Source organism: Typopeltis vanoorti, chromosome 8 (genome assembly GCF_054136105.1).
Source record: "Typopeltis vanoorti isolate ZY-2024b chromosome 8, IOZ_Tvanoo_1.0, whole genome shotgun sequence".
NCBI classification, from domain to species: Eukaryota; Metazoa; Arthropoda; class Arachnida; order Uropygi; family Thelyphonidae; genus Typopeltis; species Typopeltis vanoorti.
Window position 1 is genome coordinate 14,401,037 of NC_143556.1, and position 19,699 is coordinate 14,420,735.

General features: G+C 37.3%; 1 protein-coding gene across 2 annotated transcripts in view; it reads right to left on the reverse strand.

Moving 5' to 3' along the window:
* The window catches only part of sws (patatin like phospholipase domain containing sws), a 945,916-nt gene that overhangs the window by 69,838 nt on the left and 856,379 nt on the right, over positions 1-19,699 (reverse strand). For both annotated transcript variants that reach the window (XM_090396526.1, XM_090396525.1), the window contains exon 32: positions 1,027-1,114. In XM_090396526.1, coding sequence (XP_090252652.1) covers positions 1,027-1,114 — 88 coding nt within the window. The remainder of the gene's footprint in view (positions 1-1,026; positions 1,115-19,699) is intronic.

Below are 19,699 nucleotides of genomic sequence, written 5' to 3' on the forward strand. Positions count from 1 at the left end.
ACTATTTCTCTATTAAGGGAAGTAGTGTCTTCTCCTGGATTTCCACCACAGCACATTAATTTCAAGATCAACATTTTCCCAGTCTACCGTCAGTACTATCGACTCTACTAACACGTGCTTCATTCTCAAAACACCTAATTACACACTAGCTCACTGGTTTAATTATTTGTTACTAATGACTAGTCCATTGTGTGAACAGAAATCTAGCAGATAACAAGTATAAATTCTTATATTGCTGCTTATCTCCCAAAGAAAACTAGCTTTTGTTTTACCATCATTATTATTAATGAGTTACTATTATTATTAATGCATTTTCTAGAAATTTTTCAAAACATTACCCTATATTTGAGATTCATTCGCTACTCTTTAGGCTAGACAAGAGTCAGTCTATGTGTTAACTCGCTCTCTAATTACTTCTTGAGATCTTCGTAACCAGTTTCATTGCTGAGATAAAAAGCACAAAATAGATCTCATTATCCAATTTCATAATTTTGAAATTTGATCACATTACTCTACTTGAAAATGAATAAATTATCTTATTATTTGGAAGAATCTCATTTATTTTAGTCCTATTCATATTGGTAACATGGTTTCTTTAATTTTTCTGTTAGCTTAACCTCCTTTCCACTAATTCTTTTGTGCCTACCTTCAATTCCATCTAGTTTGTTTCTGACTTTTCACCATGATCCTAATGAAAAAAAAAAAAAGGGGAAAACTTTGTATAACTATGATGCCCCAACCAACATTATATCTGATTATGCTGACCATCACATAATGTCCATACAGTTTCTACCAGTACAAAATACTGTTTGAATGGCCAAGCTTCAAATTATCAGTCTCACCTGATCCATTGGATCAGATGAGACTGATAATTTGGAGGATGTACGAAGGTAAAAGAAAATCTTTTAAATTTCTCACATAGTTTTACAACCCTTTGTAATGTTTCTAAAAAGTTGATTCATTAAGAGTCAAAATATGACAAATATATCCACAGTTGAAAAACTAAATATTCGTCTTTATACTTACCATCTGATAAATGCCGTCGACGAGGAGGATGGATCTTGCATACTAATTCAGCAAGATCAGTAAAAGAAGCATTTTGAAGGCTGCCAGACTGTATAAAAAAATAAAAATAATAAATAAATAAATAAAAATTCATTTCAAATAAGGCAATTTCAATATTTTATAATCTATTGTTATATCTGCTATAACTACTAATCTTTCAAAATAGAAAGTTTAAATTCTACACATTTTTATAGTCTGTCGGGTGCACATCACACTGGTTACAACCAAAATTCATAGTGGTTAAAATTCATAGTGTAATCAAGGCAATGATAATTATCATTGCCTTCATTACACTATGAATTTTAGTCTTTAATATAATCAAGGTAGTGAGAAATGGCATCATTAGAAATAAATTTTAAATCACTTCCACAACTTACATTTTATATAAGCAGAGAAAATATATATTTAATCGGTACAATTACAGGATGCATTATTTTTTTGTTTCTTATTTTAGTATCACTTATAGAAGTAATGTTGATGAGCTATAAGTTTTACTTCTCATGTGTGGGAATGATATAAAAAAAAAAAAAAAAAACACCTTGAAAGATGGAAAAATTTACAGTACACAATTCGTGGTAATACCACTACCAATAACAAAATGATATAACTTATTTCATATACGAGGGTGGTCTGAAAAATTCTTGGCCTCGACCACAGATGGCAACACTATCGGCAAGATTTTTTTTTTTTTTTCTAAGATGGTAGATCTGTCATAAACATCCATGTGTTTTTGCAAGTCATTCTATCAAGTCGTTTTTTTTTTTATACAGCTGTCTGAAGCAAAAGTGTTGTCTGTATCACTTGAAATGGATAAAATTGAGTATCGTGCAGTTATAAAATTCTTTGTAAAAGAAGGTTTAACGGCAAAAGAAATTCATTCGAAGGTCATAAAAGTTTATGGGCACTCTTCTCCTTCATTTTCGACAATTAAGAAATGTGCCGCCGAGTTTAAACATGGCCATATCAGCCTTGAAGATGATTCACGTGAAGGACAGCCAAAAAGTGTAACGACACCAGAAATCATTGATCAAGTGCACGATATGGTATTGTTGGATGACCAGCGAGTCAAAGTGCGTGAAATTGCTGAGACTATAGGCATTTCAAAAGAATGTGTAGGATATATTTTGCATGAAGAATTGCAAATGAAAAAGCTTTGGCAAGATAGGTGCCACGCTTGCTCACAGCAGATCAAAAATGCACTTGCATGAAAATCTCTGAACTGTGTTTGGAGTATTTTAACAAGAATGAAACTGATTTTGTGCATTGATTTATTACTATGGATGAGACTTGGATTCACTAGTATACACACCAGAATCGAAACAGCAGCCAAAACAGTGGACAGAAGCCAGTTGTTCAGCACCAAAGAAGACAACGTCATGGCATCGGTGCTTTGGGATGCTAAAGGCATTTTGTTTATTAATTATCTTGAAAAGGGTAAAACAATAACCAGGGAATATTATTCCAATCTTTTAATTATCCAGACTAGATGAAAAAATTTGTGAGAAAAGACCCGGTTTGCAGAAGAAAAAATGATCTTTCATCAGAACAATGCACTTACCCACAAAGGTGTTTTTGGCAATGGGAAAATTAAGGGATCTGCATCATGAATTGTTGGTACATCCACCCTAAAACTCTTCCTCGCTGGTCAGCGTTTTTCTTCGAATCAAGAGGTGATTGCAGCTATAGAGGGATATTTTGCAGATCTTACTGAGAACCACTACAGGAACGGGATAATGGCGCTGGAGCATCAGTGGAATAAATGTATTAGTCTTAAGGGAGATTATGTTGAAAAATAAAAATAATTGTAAAATTATAAATTCGTTTTTTCATTGTTAGGCTGAGAACTTTTCAGACCACCCTCATATTACATCTATTCCAAACAGTACAGTATATGAGTACAGTATATGCCGATAAGGAAAGGGAACCAGATGGAATTCTGCTATGTGTTTTAAGAGGATGTGCTGTGGAACTAACCATGCCATTAAACTGGCTGTTTAATATAAGTCTTGCAATAGGGCAAGCACCGGAGAGCGGAAGGAGGGTAATATATTGGCACTGCATAAGAATGGTGATTGAATGGATAAACCGAACTATAGGCCAGTTTGTATTTCTTCTGTAGTTGAAGAAAAAAATCTCCAATTGAGATTTTGGAGAAATGTAAGTCTTGTATACAGAATTGGGCAATATTATTTATGCAGGCCAGCATGGATTTGTTAGTGACACTCTTGTTTTATTAATCTGGTTGCCTTTTACAATAGAGCAACAAGAGCTGTGAATTTGGGTAAAGCATACACTCATTTTCTTTGGATTTTGCAAAGGCATTGGACAGGAGAGTGCAACATGACAAGATGGTTTTCAAGTTACAACTTATATGTTTGGATATCAGGTTAGTGGACTGGATTGGTAACTGGCTTTCTGATAGATATCAGAGTTGTATATGAGAGGGCAATATCAGGAAGCAGGAAGGTTACTAATGGAATTCCACAAGGATTAGTACCAGGACCATTACAATCTTTATGTCAATGATATTGTCACTAGACTAAAGGGAATTATTCAGTTGTTTGCAGATAATGTGAAGCTTGGGAAGGTTATTAGCAAAATGCTGATATTTTGGCTCTTCAAGAGGATTTCAATAGCTGGATAAATAGATCAGTTTAATGCAACTAAATGTAAGGTCTTGAAATTTGGGACCCACAGATGGGATACTTCATACTCACTTAGAGTTATAATGGAAGAAGTGGAGGAATAGAGGGATCTTCAAGTGATTGTAGACAGAAATTCAATGTTCAGAGAATGTATTGCAAAAGTCATGAAAACAACTAAGGGAAACTAAGGGAAGTGTTGCAATATCGAGGAGGCCACTAACCATAAGAGATAAAAGGGTGGTGGTCCCATGTGTGAAGCTTTAATCAAAGTGCATCTGGATTTCTGTGCTCATATCTGGTTATTTAAATTCACCAGAAGGAGATGATATAAGATAAACAAGATGTGCACAGAAAGATAATAAAAATGATATCAGGATGTACAATGTTGGTTATTAAGATAGATGGAAGGCTTACAAATTACAGAATTTGGTGAATAGAAGACAAGGGGGGGGGGAGGGAGAACATGATTAAGATACTTAAGCTGTTGAAAGATTATAATTAGGTTGACATTGAGGAGATTTTTCATATGGCAGAAAGAGAGGAAGAAACAAGGAAAAAAAGGGCCAACTCTGGAAGTTGCAAAAGGAAGTGGTGAGTAAGAAGGTGTTTTTTTTTTTTTTTTTTTGCATGGAGAGTGGTAGGAGCATGAAATGCATTGCCTGAGAGGAGTGCACAAGTAAAAATGGTGGACAAGTTTAAGGAGTGGTACAACAGACTTATCTAGCGATAACCTTCACAAAGTCTTGTTGTGCCATTAATAATGGAGTAAAGCTGATAAAACTATGCAGTTTTATCAGTATTATTCTCAGATGCAGAAATTTCTCTGTTTTCCAATGAAACCAAGTGAGCGATCATTCTGACTTGAAATTCAATTTTCCCAATTACTATACAAAAGGTCATGTTGCCTTGACTGTTGACTTACCATACATATTTTTCATATGTATGGTAAGATCTGTGACAGAACTCTCAAATTTAGGAAAGTAAAAACTCACATTTTATGGAAAAAGAGCATGAATGGTATATACTCTGACTTTGGATTCTATGATTGGACCATAATTTTTTTGCAAAATGAATTATGGCCCAATTATGGTAAGAAAGACAACAAACCTCTGGATTGTAATCCCTGTTAAACTTAAGCTGTATATGTTGTTGCAGCTAATCAGTAACCAATTTAACCATTATAGCCTTATAATTTAAGTCCAAAAATTTAATCTAATTATGAAGAGGAAGCAAAGCTAATATTTATCTTCAAGATATTTGCTTCAACATGATGAGCATTTAGCCTACTAAAAGAGGAAAAGATAAGATAAAAATCAAGCAAAGGAATTTTGGCTACTAACTTAAGAAATAATTTTTTATAAATTAAGTCATTAGAAAAGTGAAGCGTGGAGAATGTTGTCTACTGTAATACCTAAAACTGATATAAGATGATTGACATGAACACAAAAGGAAATGAAGAACATTTATAAGGGCTTTCAAATGGAGTCAGTTGAAAAACAGGTGGCATAACAGTAGTGTTTGAAATTATATGACACTAGAAAACTAAGTATGCTGTCTACAGTAACGCCCACAGCTTGTATAAAATATTTCATATGCATACCAAAGGATACAAGGAGCATTCATAAATGCTTTCAACTGACTAAAAAATTTACCTCATATCACAGTAAATAGAAATTTACCATAGCATGAGGATTTGTTGCTGATTAAAAGATGCAAATCATGAAGGTCTATTATTATTATGCATGCATACTCCAACAGCGAGTACAAGGGCTCTGAGTGAGGACCATTTTAGTTAATCATCATAGCCTCTTGTATAGCTTATTAAGTTTATAAGGCTTGTTTAAAAAAAAAGTGTGCACAGTTCCATAGCCACTTATCATGATTACCTGCTGATAGCAACCCAGGTGTCCATATCTGCACACAGTAATCCAAAAAGTGGCCTTATCAATGCCTTATAGAATGAAAGAAACACATTCACCGAAGATGCACTCACAAGATCAAAATGTTAGCCCATTCCATATGTCTGGTGGATGGCTTTCAGTACCACAATTTTTACTAATGTAATCCAGAAATATAGGAAGTTATGGAAATGTTCACTCTAAACTGTGCACGCTTGCACCAGTCAAAAAGAAAGCAAGCACACACACACACACACACACACACACACACACACACACACACACACACACACACACACACACACACACAAATTTTTGCTTTCAGAATTTCTAATTTACAGTCAATTTCTGAACAAAATATAAAAATAAATTAAATGATAAACTATACTTGTTACTTATTTAATTTATTAATTTTTCCAATATCTCCACTCCAATATTACTCTAACCCAGTGGCTCTTGGACTGTGGTCTGCAGATCCCTGTGGGTACTCAAAGTTAATACTATTTTTATAACTTTATAATTTTTATAATATATAAAATAATTTTTGCAATATCAATATATAACTCATAAACAAAAGGCTTAAAAATTATTAGGGTCTTCGTTAATTTTTGAGAGTGTAAAGGGTTCCTGAAATCCAAAAGCTGCTCTAACACTTTCTAACTTAATACACTCTAGTTACTTTTAGCCTGTGCCATGTGAGCAAACTGACACTGACATCAGCTAGTTGCAGAGGCATATTTATTTAGTGCCTGCTATCTAGACAGTATAATCACCTGAGCTGAGACAGGTGATTTAGAACATAGAACCCCTGCTCTGGAGACCAAACATGGTATTCAACACTTCAGGCCTCCATTAAGCCATGTGGTGATATTTTAGTAGGCGATGAAGGTTATCTACCAACCAGTGAGTCTAGTGGGCATTTCCTCCAACTAGAAAGGTATCCTTTTGTAGTGAGAACACTTACTGGGTTCTCCAGAGCCTCTTTTGTGAAAACAGGTCACACCACAGGAAAACAGGGTTGACTTGACAGGGAGAGGCTATATTGTACATTACTTGCCCATTACAGGTTCAGATAAATACAATGAAAGAATAACAGATACCAAAATATGGTTTGAAAAATTGTAAGGTGAGTTATGATTACTATTATTAATATTATTAGCATTATAATTTCTCTAGGAAAGTCTAAAGATTCACTTAATGGAAGATGCTCTCAAGCCTTCCCTTTTAGGAGGACCCTAATACCTATCATATTGCTCATTGAATACATTAACTAAAGATGCATTCACAACATATAATGGCATTTCACACACTCACCATATGCCATGAGTAGAACTAGGATCTCACAAACTTCCTAACCACACCTTTAGCCAGCTTCTAGGGCTGACTGAGTTCTACAAACATTCATGTTCATGGTGGGATTTGAACCCATGGCTTGTTCAATGGAGAGCACAAGTGCTACCCACTTGCCATGAGATGTAAAATATAAATTGTGTTTATACTGCAAGTTCTCATTATTAACTTGTTTCTATCGTATCTCCTCTCCTACGTCTGTTCCTGAAACTTCAAAGACCACATTTTTTTAATCTGATCTTGCTGGCCTGGTTGGCAAATGGGTAGCACTTGTACTCTCCAATGAATAAGCTGTGGGTTCAAATCCCACCATGGACATGGAGGTTTGTAGAAGTCTGCTCTGGACAATCTTGTATAGCTTATTAAGTTTACAAGGCTTGTTTAAAAAAAAACGTGTGCACAGTTCCAAAGCCACTTATCATGATTACCTGCTGCTAGATGTTTTCCATTTTCTTCCTGTCTTGCAAACCCAGGTGTCCATATCTGCACACAGTAATCCAAAAAGTGGCCTTATCAATGCCTTGAAAGAACCTAATTTTTCTTACAAATTAGTGTTTTCTTCAACTGGACAGTTATTTAATATGTCTTAACCACCTTAGTAATGTGGTCTCTAATCTTTGATTCTCTATCCATTATAATGCCTACCCCAAGTCTAGCTTCAGTGACTACTTTCAGAAAATTTCCAATTAATATAATACACTACTTAAAATATCCTCAGTCCAAAATGCATAACGTGCCACTTGGAAACATTACACTAATTCATTAATACTAACCAACAAATTTAGTCTGTTGAAAGTGGGCCTGCAGAGATTCAGTATGAGATATGTCCATTGCTACTCAGTATTATCAACAAATAACAGAATATCACCTGCCAAGACTATCCTCATATCATTAATTACAAGAAAACACAACTTGCTGATAACTGTCAATCAACTGCTCTACAATGCAGGTTCATGTTTACTTTGCATACCCATTCTTCTGAGTTTGTGTAATATCTTGGCAAGTGGAATCCTGTCAAATGCCTTGGCAAAATTCCATGGATAATAGTGTGACTGAGAGTGAGGATAATGAGCAGAATGCAAATGAAAAAATAAAAGTAGCGAGTATGTATCATTGTGAAGTTTTCGAAGATGATGTTAACTGGGAGGATGAATGGCAAGTAAGAGGTAGGCAGCTTGCAGAGAGAAAGAGATTGATGCACTGAAAGAGGAGGTGGAATGTCTTGGGAATGAGTTGAGAAGCATGAAAGAAGAGATTAAGTGACTGAAAATGATGAATGCAAAGCGAATCAGAATAGGAGTGAGAAAGAGTTAGGTGGGATGATAGAAGAGGAGAGAATAGGAGAATCAGTAAAAGAGAGGGAACGAGAAAAATGTGAGAGCGTGCTGGAACAAGGGATGGAGAGATACCAGAACAACAGGTAAGCAGGGGAACAAAGTAAGAAAGTGTTAGAGAAGGGGGGGAAGAGAGAGAGAGAGATGTAGGTGAGCAAGGAAGAAACAGAGTGGTAAGAGATGTGATGTATGGAGACTTGATGATCTGTGATGGGCAAGAAGGAACACCTAAGGAGTGCTGGAAGAACAACAGAAAGTGTGACTATGGCAATTAAGCAAGGTGAAAGGGTAGATGAGATGATTGATGGTGGGCATGACTTGAGAGGTAGTTTGAATCGGATGGCAAGAGATCAGAGGTTCATGCTTTTGAGCTTGTATGGAAGAACACTGAGAGAGAGAGAGAGAGGGAAGATAATGCATGTGTTGCCCAGGTATGATAATGCAGAGCTGCAGAGAAGAGTATCAATAATAAATAGCATAATAACCAGAATGTGTCAAAAAGAGTGGCTTGGAATATGTGAATGTTTGGAGGGCATTTGAAGACAGAAAGGAACTGTATGCGAGAGATGGTTTACAATTGAATGAGGAAGGTAGGCATCTGGAGAGAACAATGCAAGGAAACTAGAATTATCAGGGTGGATGGTAGCAGGGATGGCCTCTTGTGGGAATAAGTGATTGGGAGGGGGGGGAATTCGGGTAATGCTGAATTCACCCCGATAATTTTCCTGTGGAAAAATGCTGTACCTTGCAACTTCTATGACTGTTTAGTATAAAGATAGGTATAGAAACGGTGACAATGGCTTGATTTTTTTTTTTTATATTAATGGCAAGAGTATCTGGAATAAAGGAGATGAATTGGTGGTGCTGATAGCATCAGCCTCTGTGGGATGTTGCTACAAGTCAGGGAGCATAGAGGGATGAAGAGCAGGTGATGTTTAGGCATATTTGACTTATCAAACTGCACTAATCTAGCCCGGTATGGCATGGAATTGAAAATGCAACCACAGGATCCAATGGAAAGTCAAACTCTTACACAGATCTATGTACAAATACGAATGCTTATTCAAAGAAAGTGCTGAAACCATATCTTATCGACCAAACCTTAATCACAACAATTATTATTATTATTATTTAGGCCTCCAAGGAGTCAAAAGACTCATCACAGGAAGTCCTTCCTAGGAAACACAAGTCTATCAAGACTCACTGTGGGAGTTCCGTCCTAGGAAACACAAAGTCTATCATACCATTCCTTAAACTCATTGACTGTTCTCTCTCTCACCACTATCAGGCAATGCATTTCATGGGTCAACCATCCTCCATGCAAAGAAACCACTCCTCACCCTCTTAATCACAGTTTCCTTTCATAACTTCAGGTTGGCTCCTTGTCATCACTACTTCCTGCTATTCAACCAAGCGAAAGAACTCCACAGTGTCAACACTGTAAGTACCTCTCAAAAGTTTAAGTCTCAATCATATCATCTCTCCTTCTTCTATCCACCAAACTCTGCAGTCCACATTCCCTCAGCCGATCCTCATAACTAACATTGTGTAGTCCTGAAACCATCTTTGTTATCCGTCTTTAGTCCCCTTCAAATTCTGTGGACCAAATCTGAGAATAATAGTCTAAGTGTGGTCTGATCAGGGTCTAATACAACGGAATGATAACTCTTTTATCTCTGCAGGTAAGCATCCTTCTCATTATTGCAGCAATCCTGTGTTACCTTCACCACTTTTGCAATATGTCCCCTGAATTTCAGGTTTCTATCAATCATCAATCCCAGATCTCTTGTCTCCCCTACTTCCTCCAGCATAGCTCCTCCAATAGAGTATGCATCATCTCATCGATGTATCTCAAACCTCAAGACCTTACATTTTGCTGCATTAAACTGACACCCCATTCATTTACCCATCTATCTAGCTTATTCAAATCCTCTTGCAGGGCTACCACATCTACATTATTACTAATAATCCTTCCCAGCTTCACATCATCTGCAAATGACTGAATATCCCCTTGCAATCCACTGACAATGTTATTGATATAAAGGTTAAACAATATAGGTCCCAGTACTGAGTCCTGTGGGACCCCACTTGTAACCCATGCCTCCTTGAAACTGCCCCACCACACACAACTCTCTGAAGCCTATCGGACAGCCAATCCTGAATCCAGTTGACCAATCTGACATCCAAACCTATGTGCTGCAACTTAAATAACAGCTTATCATGTGGCACCCTGTCAAATGCCTTCGCTAAATCCAAGAAAATGGCAGTATATGCCTTTCCCTCATCTACTGCTCTTGTAACTTTATTATAAAAGGCTAGCATATTACTAAAACAAGAGCATCCCTTCACAAATCCATGTTGACTCACAGATGACATTACCCTTATCTTTCCAATGTTGTATTCGGTCCCTAACTAATTTCTCCAAGATCTTGACAACTACTGCTGACACACAAACTGGCCTATAATTAGACACTTCCAGTCTGCTACCACCCTTATGTAATGGCACTATCTTACTTTCCTTCCATTCCCTGGACACCTTTCCCATAGCCAGACTTTCATTGAAAAGCCAGGTCAAAGGAGCTGTCAGTTTTTTAGTACATTCACTCAAAATTCATGGGGAAATACCATCCAGTTCCACAGCTTTACTGACATCCAGAGTACTCAGTATTTGGAACACTCTCTCTCTTCCTGCACTCCTTGTAAAGTGTGCTTGCAATAAGTATGCTCATAAAAACATCCAACACCTAAACCCTTGTTCTTTCCCAAGTTTCTCATGCACAGTTTATTTTTAACCTTTGCAAGTATGCTTGTAGAAATCTTACTTGGAACATTCAGCAGAGAAATTACTTCGTAATTCTTATATTCAGTTTTCTCTCTCATTTTATATATGGGAAATATTGGAATCTCCACTCTAATCATCTGTAATTCAACCTTCTGAATTATTATTATTGATCAGAAGTCCCATGGAATCACAGGACTCATTGTGGGAGACCCATGTAAGACAACACAAAGTCTCACACCACTCCCTAAACGTGTGCTCTCAACACCCCATCAGGCAATGCAATCCACAGTCCAACCTCCTCCCCATGCAAAAAAAGCCACCTCTAATCCTTTCCACTTGCAACCTCTAGAGATGACCTTGCTCCGTCACTCTGTTCCATCACACAAAAGATCTTCCCAGTGTCAATCCTATACTACTTAGCAATAGTTTAAATGTCTCAATCATATCACCACCTTGTCTCCCATTCATTATACTCTGCAGTCCATATGTCCTTAATCTATTCTCATAACCAACATTGTACAGTCCCAATAGCATTTTACCATTCATCTCTGCACCCTCTCCAATGTTAATTTATTCCCTTAATTTATTCAATGACCAAATTCAAGCACATCCAAATGTGGTCTGATCAGGGCCTTACACAGCAGAATCACAAACTCTTCTATCTCTGCTGGTCAGCGACAGAAGAGTGGCAAAAAAAAGTAATCCTCCGAGTTACTTGCAGCACCTTTGCAATGTCTCCTAAACTTAAAATTCTATTACTTAGATTCATGTTGCTCCTTTAGTTTAAATACAAGAATGTATATATAAGCAAGCTTTTTATGATATGGAGTTTCCTACTTTAATGAACTGCTTTGGCTACAACTGATTTATGATTATGCCATGAGATGTGGTTAAAGTTATATTAGTGAAAAGAAAGCATCTATATAAAAATACCAGGTACGTTCATGATATTATTAACTTCTGACATGTGGAAATAGTATGAAAACTAAATTAACTGTATAAATTTAGTCTCCTTTAAATAGTGAATAAAACACACATAAAATGGATTTAAAAAATACATAAACACCGAGATATGAAAAATACTGAATAAAAACCAATGAAATAAAATTAATGATGGAACTCAGGATATGGGAATAATAATTAAAAAAACCAAGTTATAGAAGTAATAGATACAATTCAAAATATGAAAAGGTAAAGACTAAAAAACTACTATATAATGCAAGATTGAGTAAAAATGTGTAAAATGGATAAAAACATAAGTCTGAATGAAAATTGGAAAGTAAAAACAAGAAATCGATGATCGATATGAGAGTAAACAGTTCATTAAAGTAGGGAATTCCATAATGTCAAAAAAGCTTGCTTTATATGTTCTAAAATTTCTATCAATCACCACCACAAGATCCATTGCCTCCTACAGTTCCTTTAATACAATTCTGATACTAGAGTATATAGCTTCCCATTGGTGGATTCCAAATTTCAAGACCTTACATTTAGTTGTATTAAACTGACATTCTCATCTCTTTGCCTATTTGTCCAGCTCATTCAAATCCTTCTGATGAACCACCACCACATTGGTACTATTACTAATAATCCTTCCCAGCTTCCCATCATCATCAGCAAACAATTGAATATCTTCCTGAAATCCTCTGACAATGTCACTGACAAAAGTTAAACAGCAGCAGTCCCAGTAGTGATCCCTGTGGTACTCACTTGGGACCTTCTGCTTTCTTGACATAGCTCCTTTTGTATGCAACTCTCTGGTTGCATACAAACATTAGACAGCTAGTCTCCAATCCGGTTTACTAACTTAATACCTAAACCCATATGCTTAACTTAAATATCAGATTATCTTGTGACATCCTGTCAAAAGTCTTTGTAAAGTCAAGAAAGATGTATATGCCTCATCAACGTCTCGTCTTACTTTATGATAAAAATGCAAGCAAATTATCAAAACAAGAATGCCCATAAAAAATCAATGCTGACCCTAATAAATAACATTGTCCTTATCTGCCTAATGTTGTACATGATCTCTCATTAACTTCTCCAAAATCTTAACTGCAGACAAAATACAAAATGGTCAATAATTTGACAATCCACTCCTTAAGCACCTTTCCCATAGCTAGACTTTTAATTGAAAAGCTAGACTGATGAAGTTGTCAGTTGCTTAGCACATTCTCTTAAAACGTGCTGCAATCTCCTCTTATCTGACTGCCTTATTAACATCCACCACAGGATGTCAATAAAAGCATTCTCCTCTTGTACTTCCAAGATTTGAACCTTCCCCATTCTACTAGTAACACACCTACTTTTCAAGGATGAAATATCTTAATAAAGTGATCACTAAACAACTCCACTATGTCATTCTTCTGCAATCACTTCTCCACCTAAAAGTCCTATTTCTTGGTTGCAGAGCTAATATCTTCTCATCTAGTTTTATCTTCCTTATAATGACTGTTATTTCTCTAGCCTGAGTCTTATTATTCCTCATGCAACTGCTCTCCACCCAGCTCTTCATACTTTTTCTGAACCTCTTTTACATCTGTAGTTCTCATTTGATTTCATTATTCCTCCACTTAACACCAAAGGCCCCCCCCCCACACACACTTGGGTTATATATATATATATATATATATATTGCCATTGCAACTAATATATGTATCTTCACTATTCCCATGTACCTGTGATCTCTCTCCCTTCCAATTCTTCCATCTATAGAACTTTCCCAAACTGATTTCTATGATTATTATAATCATGCAATAATAATTCCACATAAATATTCTCTTTGACACCTCTGCATCTTTATCCATCTTCTGTGTCAGGACTATGTGGTCTCTCTCTCCATATTGCAGGAGTGGGGAGGATTATGATATCTGTTACCAGATCCTCTGATTTTAGGACAAAATCCAAAACTTTTATACTTCATGCTCTCTACCACATGCTACTTCCTCTCTCAAATTGATAGTGATGTACTTAAAATCTCCCATATTGATCACTTATTTTGCACTTGCCAAACTTCCTAATCATCTCCTCCCTCTGTGTTCCCTGATATATATATATATATATATTCTGTTATATCAACCTTGCCCCATATGCTCTCAAAACCATGAGTACCATTTGCTCCCAAATTCTACACTCCAAGAAGGCACAACTTATCGCTTAAGTACAGCTCCTCCTCTCCCCAAATTACCCTTCCTATCCTGTTGAAATATGTTACATCCCTCTACTAAATCCCTCTGCTACTATATCAGGAGTGTATATTCAGGGTGTATGGTGCACACCCTACCCACGGAATAGCAATTTCACTGATATTATATTTTTGCACTTATTCCTGTTAAAGACTCCCCTAATTGTTTCCTGGCTTTGCATGATTCCTAAAATTAAACACAATATACGAATGCTTCACGAAAAGGACACTTTTTGGCATTTAAATATTGCATCACATTCGCATTAATAGCCTGGGTATGCAGTCTCAAATATGGACACCTTTGAGCAGATGGTGCAGTGGCCCAATTCTTAGCTTCCCGTGATTTTAAACCCCAGGTAGGGTGTGTGCTGATACAATAGCCCAGAAATCCATAAGTGTGATTGGTTATTCTCAACCAATCCAACTGAAAGCATTGTCATTTGTCATGAGTTGCTGTTTTTGTTTTCTGAGTTTCATCTGTTTTGCATGCATGAAGTGTGAAATGATGTGTTACTGATATAAACAACATTGATATAGACAACTTTTTTATTATATAATTTCTATAAATAATTTATGACTTTCTTGCCCATATTTACAATGGGAAACAGTGTTGATGATCTACTCAATGTCCTGTTTTCTGCCAGAGCTTTTGCAGATTGTATGATTGTAGTAGAAGGCGGTAAGTCTCATCCTCCTCTTCCAAATTTACTGAGAAAGCACAAAGATGCAAAAACTGAATGCATGAGACACTTCTCTATTTCACAATATGTGTTTAACACATTGTCCCCCACTCTATACAGATTTGGTTACAATTAATTGATAAAGTATTCAAATGTATCCTAGAATCAATTGTATTGGACCAATTAAGATGCATGCTGATGCACTAAACACTCTTAAAACTTTCATACATCGATAAGAATGAGATCATATGGTCAAGTTGACATGAATTTTGCAGGGCAGGTGCATAAGCGACACAACAGCACGCCCAACTAAAATGGGTTGGGTAATCATCATCCTTTCAGGGATTTAGGCCCAGTGGCCTGTTTCGGTCTCTCTCCATCTTTTCCTTGGTCGTCCCCGACTTCTATATCCTCCAACTGGGTGGTATGGTATGGAGTATTTTTATGGGGAGTCTTGAACTTTCCATTCTTTCGATATGTTCAATCCACTTCTTTCGGTAATCATATACTTTGTCCAATACTGAGTCTATTTTTAGTTCTTTACGTATTTCTGTGCTTCTTCTTTTGTCCCACAGAGTATAGCCTGCTGCCCTTCACAGGAATTTCATTTCTTCAGTTTTTATGGTCCATAATTTACTTCCATACAGTAGAGAAGGTCTCTTGCCAGAACTTTATAAACTCTTATTCTTGTATGCTTTTGAACTTGATTAGGTTTGAAAATATTATTGATCATTCCTGTTATCTTTAGAAAATTTGATATTTTGATGTCAATGCCAGCTTCTTTTGTATATGATACAGCACATCTACGGTATTTGAAGCAGTTCTAAAATTTTATTTTCAATTATGATTTTACTTCTGACTGGAAATGGTTCTTTTAAAAGCCATGATTTTTGTTTTGTCTTTGATATTTGCATTCCAAATTTTTTAATATAATTAATCTATTATAATATGATATATTATATATATCTATCTATTACTACAGGCTACAAAAAGGCTGTCAATGTGCAATATACAGGGTGTTCGGGATAAATTTGACAGTTTCGTAAGGAAAAAGAAAATCTTCTTTGTATCTATTAAATTTAATGAATTGACAAAAAAACATTACAGGCAGAGTTAATTACAATACTATCAACAAGATTTACTCAAAATAACCACCATTAGCATCGATCACAGCTTCAATTCTGCTTCGGAACCTCGAACAAGCTGATGCTACAGTCTGCCTGGGAAGGGCCGCAAAAACTGTTTTAATTTTATCCATTAACTGGGCTTTTGTATTACTGGAAGTGCGATTGGTGTCTTTTTCAACTGCGCCCCATACAAAATAATCCATGGGGTTAAGGTCTGGGGAGTTTGGAGGACAAACATTTGGACTGGTGAAGTCGTAGAAATTTTTAGACAACCATTTTTGACTTTTCCCAGAGGTGTGGCAAGGGGTCGAATCCTGCTGCCATACATACGGCCTACCATTGGCTACCCTTGTTATCCAGGGCTTGACTACAGTTAGCAACTCCACGAACAAAGCCCGAATTCCAATGCCAGGGTTCTTCAACACCTGTTCCTGCAGATTTGCGAGGAATTCTGCTGTACGAACGCAATCAGATCGTCTGCTAGGGATCTTTCTTCTTGCTACATCCTCGTAGTCACCATTGCAAGTCTCTAGTTCATGCCTGATTGTTTTTACTGTATTCAGGGAGCATTGGGCAGCAGTCGTAATATCCTTATTTTGATGGCGGGCACGAATCATCATGATACAAGTTATTCTCTTCCACGATTCAGGTGGGTTCCAGCTATCCATCCTTTCTGACATCTTGTATATGAATGAAGAAGGGTCCAAACTTTTAAATGAAGAGAAGTGTGTGTTAATACATGTAACTTACGGAAAAATATAATTAATTATAAATATGTCAAATTTATCCCGAACACCCTGTATAGCCTCTTGCAGTCAAGTCATCCCCACCTTCCAGTGTTGTTATAGCCTCTTTCTACAAATGGGACTCTGCCGAACCTGGTGGGCATTGCTGTCGAATAAGTATATCTTTCCTAGTTGGAAAAAATGCTGACTAGACCTCTACGTGGTAGATGTCTTTCATCACCCAGTGAAATACCACCACCTTGCTTATTAGAGACCTGCAGGTCAGGGTTCTGGTTTCTTCCCCCCCCCCCCCCCCACATGCAGTGAGAGTGATACCCTCAATGACATACTAATCTCACTGTAGTGGGTGCAGATCCTCCCCCATTCGAGGGTACAACAGTGAAATGGTTCAGCAGGCTGCTCATTGGTTATTACATGGAACTGAACCAGTTAGCAACAAATCTGGGGGATTCCCAATCAGCCAGCATCAAATCTTGTAACCACGTATTTTTCCAGTTCATGACTGAAGAGACACCAAATACTGTAGCTGCAGGGGGAAATGTCGAGGCCTCGTATGGTCAGGACACCAAGTTCACTCTATGAGGGTATGTTTGAAAGTGTGTCACTTCTCACTGCATGCCTCATGTGATTTTACTTCAGATTCTCCCATAAAAAAATTCTCCCATAAAAAAACAGTTAAAAAGAACTATAAAAACATAAAAAACAACAGAAATCCAACCAAACCCACCAACATTAACTTAACAAAAAAAAATTTCCACATCATCTTCAGCATCTGTGGCCTAAACCAGAACTACTGTCCAAACTACACATTACACAGCTCTTTTCGCCACAAGAGCAACACCTAGTGCATCTTGACCGATGCAGAGGACACTGACGTGTAGAAGTAGGGAGATTCTTGTTCCATTGTATAAAGCTTTGATTAGGCCACATATGGACTATTGTGCCCAGATTTGGTCACCTGGTTTTTCAGAAGGATGAAAAGATGTTGGAAAGGGTCCAAAGGCAATTGACTAAAGTAGTTTCTGACCTCTGGAATGTCGAGTATGAGGAAAGATTGAGAAGATGTAATTTTTTCAGAGTCTGGCGGACAGGAGGAAGAGGGGAAATATGATAGAGACCTGCAAGTTGGCAAGGGGTTTTTATAGGATCAATGGTGGAGAAGTTCTACAGAAAATAATGGGAGATCAGAGGAGAACCAGAGGTCATCCTTGGAAACTGTATAAAGAGGGTGTGAGTAGGGGAGTGAGAGGCCAGTTTTTTTCGTGCAGAGTTGTAAATGATTGGAACGTCTTGCCTGAGAGTGTGGTGTCTGCAAGGAGTTTGAATGTGCTCAAGGCATGGTATGATGAGCTGTGTGTGCGTGAGAAAAGGAAATCCCAGATGAGTCTTTGACTCCATGAGGTCTTGGGGTAATAATAATAATAATTTGTCAGACCTGACATACCATGCCAGAGACTGCAAATCCTAAAATCCCCAATGTTTGATATGCTTTGGGCTCAAATTTTCTCTATCAAATCAACCTGCCATTTTCATATGCTCCCTCTATTGCTTTCAAAAATGCCATCAACCACTCTGACCTCTTCAGTTACCACTCCTTAATTAAAGCTGAACTTTCTGCAGTCAAAATACCCAAATAGTGAGTTTATCCTTCTTGGAGACTTCAATGTGCACAACTCAACACTGGTTTCCCTTCTCCAGTTTCACCAATCAAGCGGGTTGGGATGATGAGGTGTCTGCCATCAGTAATGACCTATCTCAAATCATCAATCTTCCTACCAGAATACCTGACAACCCCCTCCGATTTGCCAACACACTTGACTTCTTCCTAACAAGCTCCCCTTCCAGGTATACTGTGACTGTTGGTTCTCCTCTTGGTAACTCAGACAACAACCTCATACAAGTCTCTTTTGCCATAGAACAACCTCCACCCACCAGTTTAGTCTTGTGTCCTTCAGCACTACAAGATCACCAACTGGGAGGACTTCCATGACTTCAATTCCTCCTTCCCATGGTCCAACTACTGCTTCTGTTCTTCTGATCCAAACACCTGCTCAGACTGAATAACAGAAAGCATCCTCACAGGAATGAAGGCTTTCATCCCTTATTCCATTCCAAATTCTCAGCCACCATCCAAAGCCTTGGTTCTCAAAAAAGTGTGACAATGCTGTAAAATAAAAAACCTCTGCTTACCACAATTGGCTCAAGACCAAAACTACAGTTGCCCTCTCTGCCTATACTGCAGCTCACAACAGTTGCAAAAGAATCATCACCAAGTACAAGATGCTGTAAACTTGCCTCCTGTCCAAATGGCAGACACTCCTTCTAGTTCCTTGTCAAGGCCATTGGGCACAACTTTTGCCCATCCAGGTTTCCATGACACCACATACCCTGATGGTACTGAAGTCAACTCACCAAAAGACAAGGCCAACTTCCTACATCAATCTTCTCTTCGAATTCTTACACTGAAGACCAGGGCCTTTTACTCCACAAAGAATGGCTCCCTTCATGTCTCCCATAGTCTTCTGAAAAAAAGAAATCTGAAGAATCCTTAATAACCTGAACACAAAAAGATATCTGCTCCTGGTGGTATCCCACCTATTGTGTTCAAAAATTTGTGCCCCAGAACTAACACCTACACTAATGCCTTTTCATGGAAACAGGTCCACATCCAGCCCATCCCAAAGAAAGGTACACTTCAACCAACAATCCTTTCTTTTAGGAGCATATAAAGAACACACAACACTTTATAAACAAAATTAAAAACATAACACTTGACAAAGATGACTTATTAGTCAGTTTCAACGTTTCTGCCCTTTTCACAAATGTCCCAATCAATAACACAATTCTTCTCCTAAGGAACAAATTTCCACCCGACATTACAGCCCTCT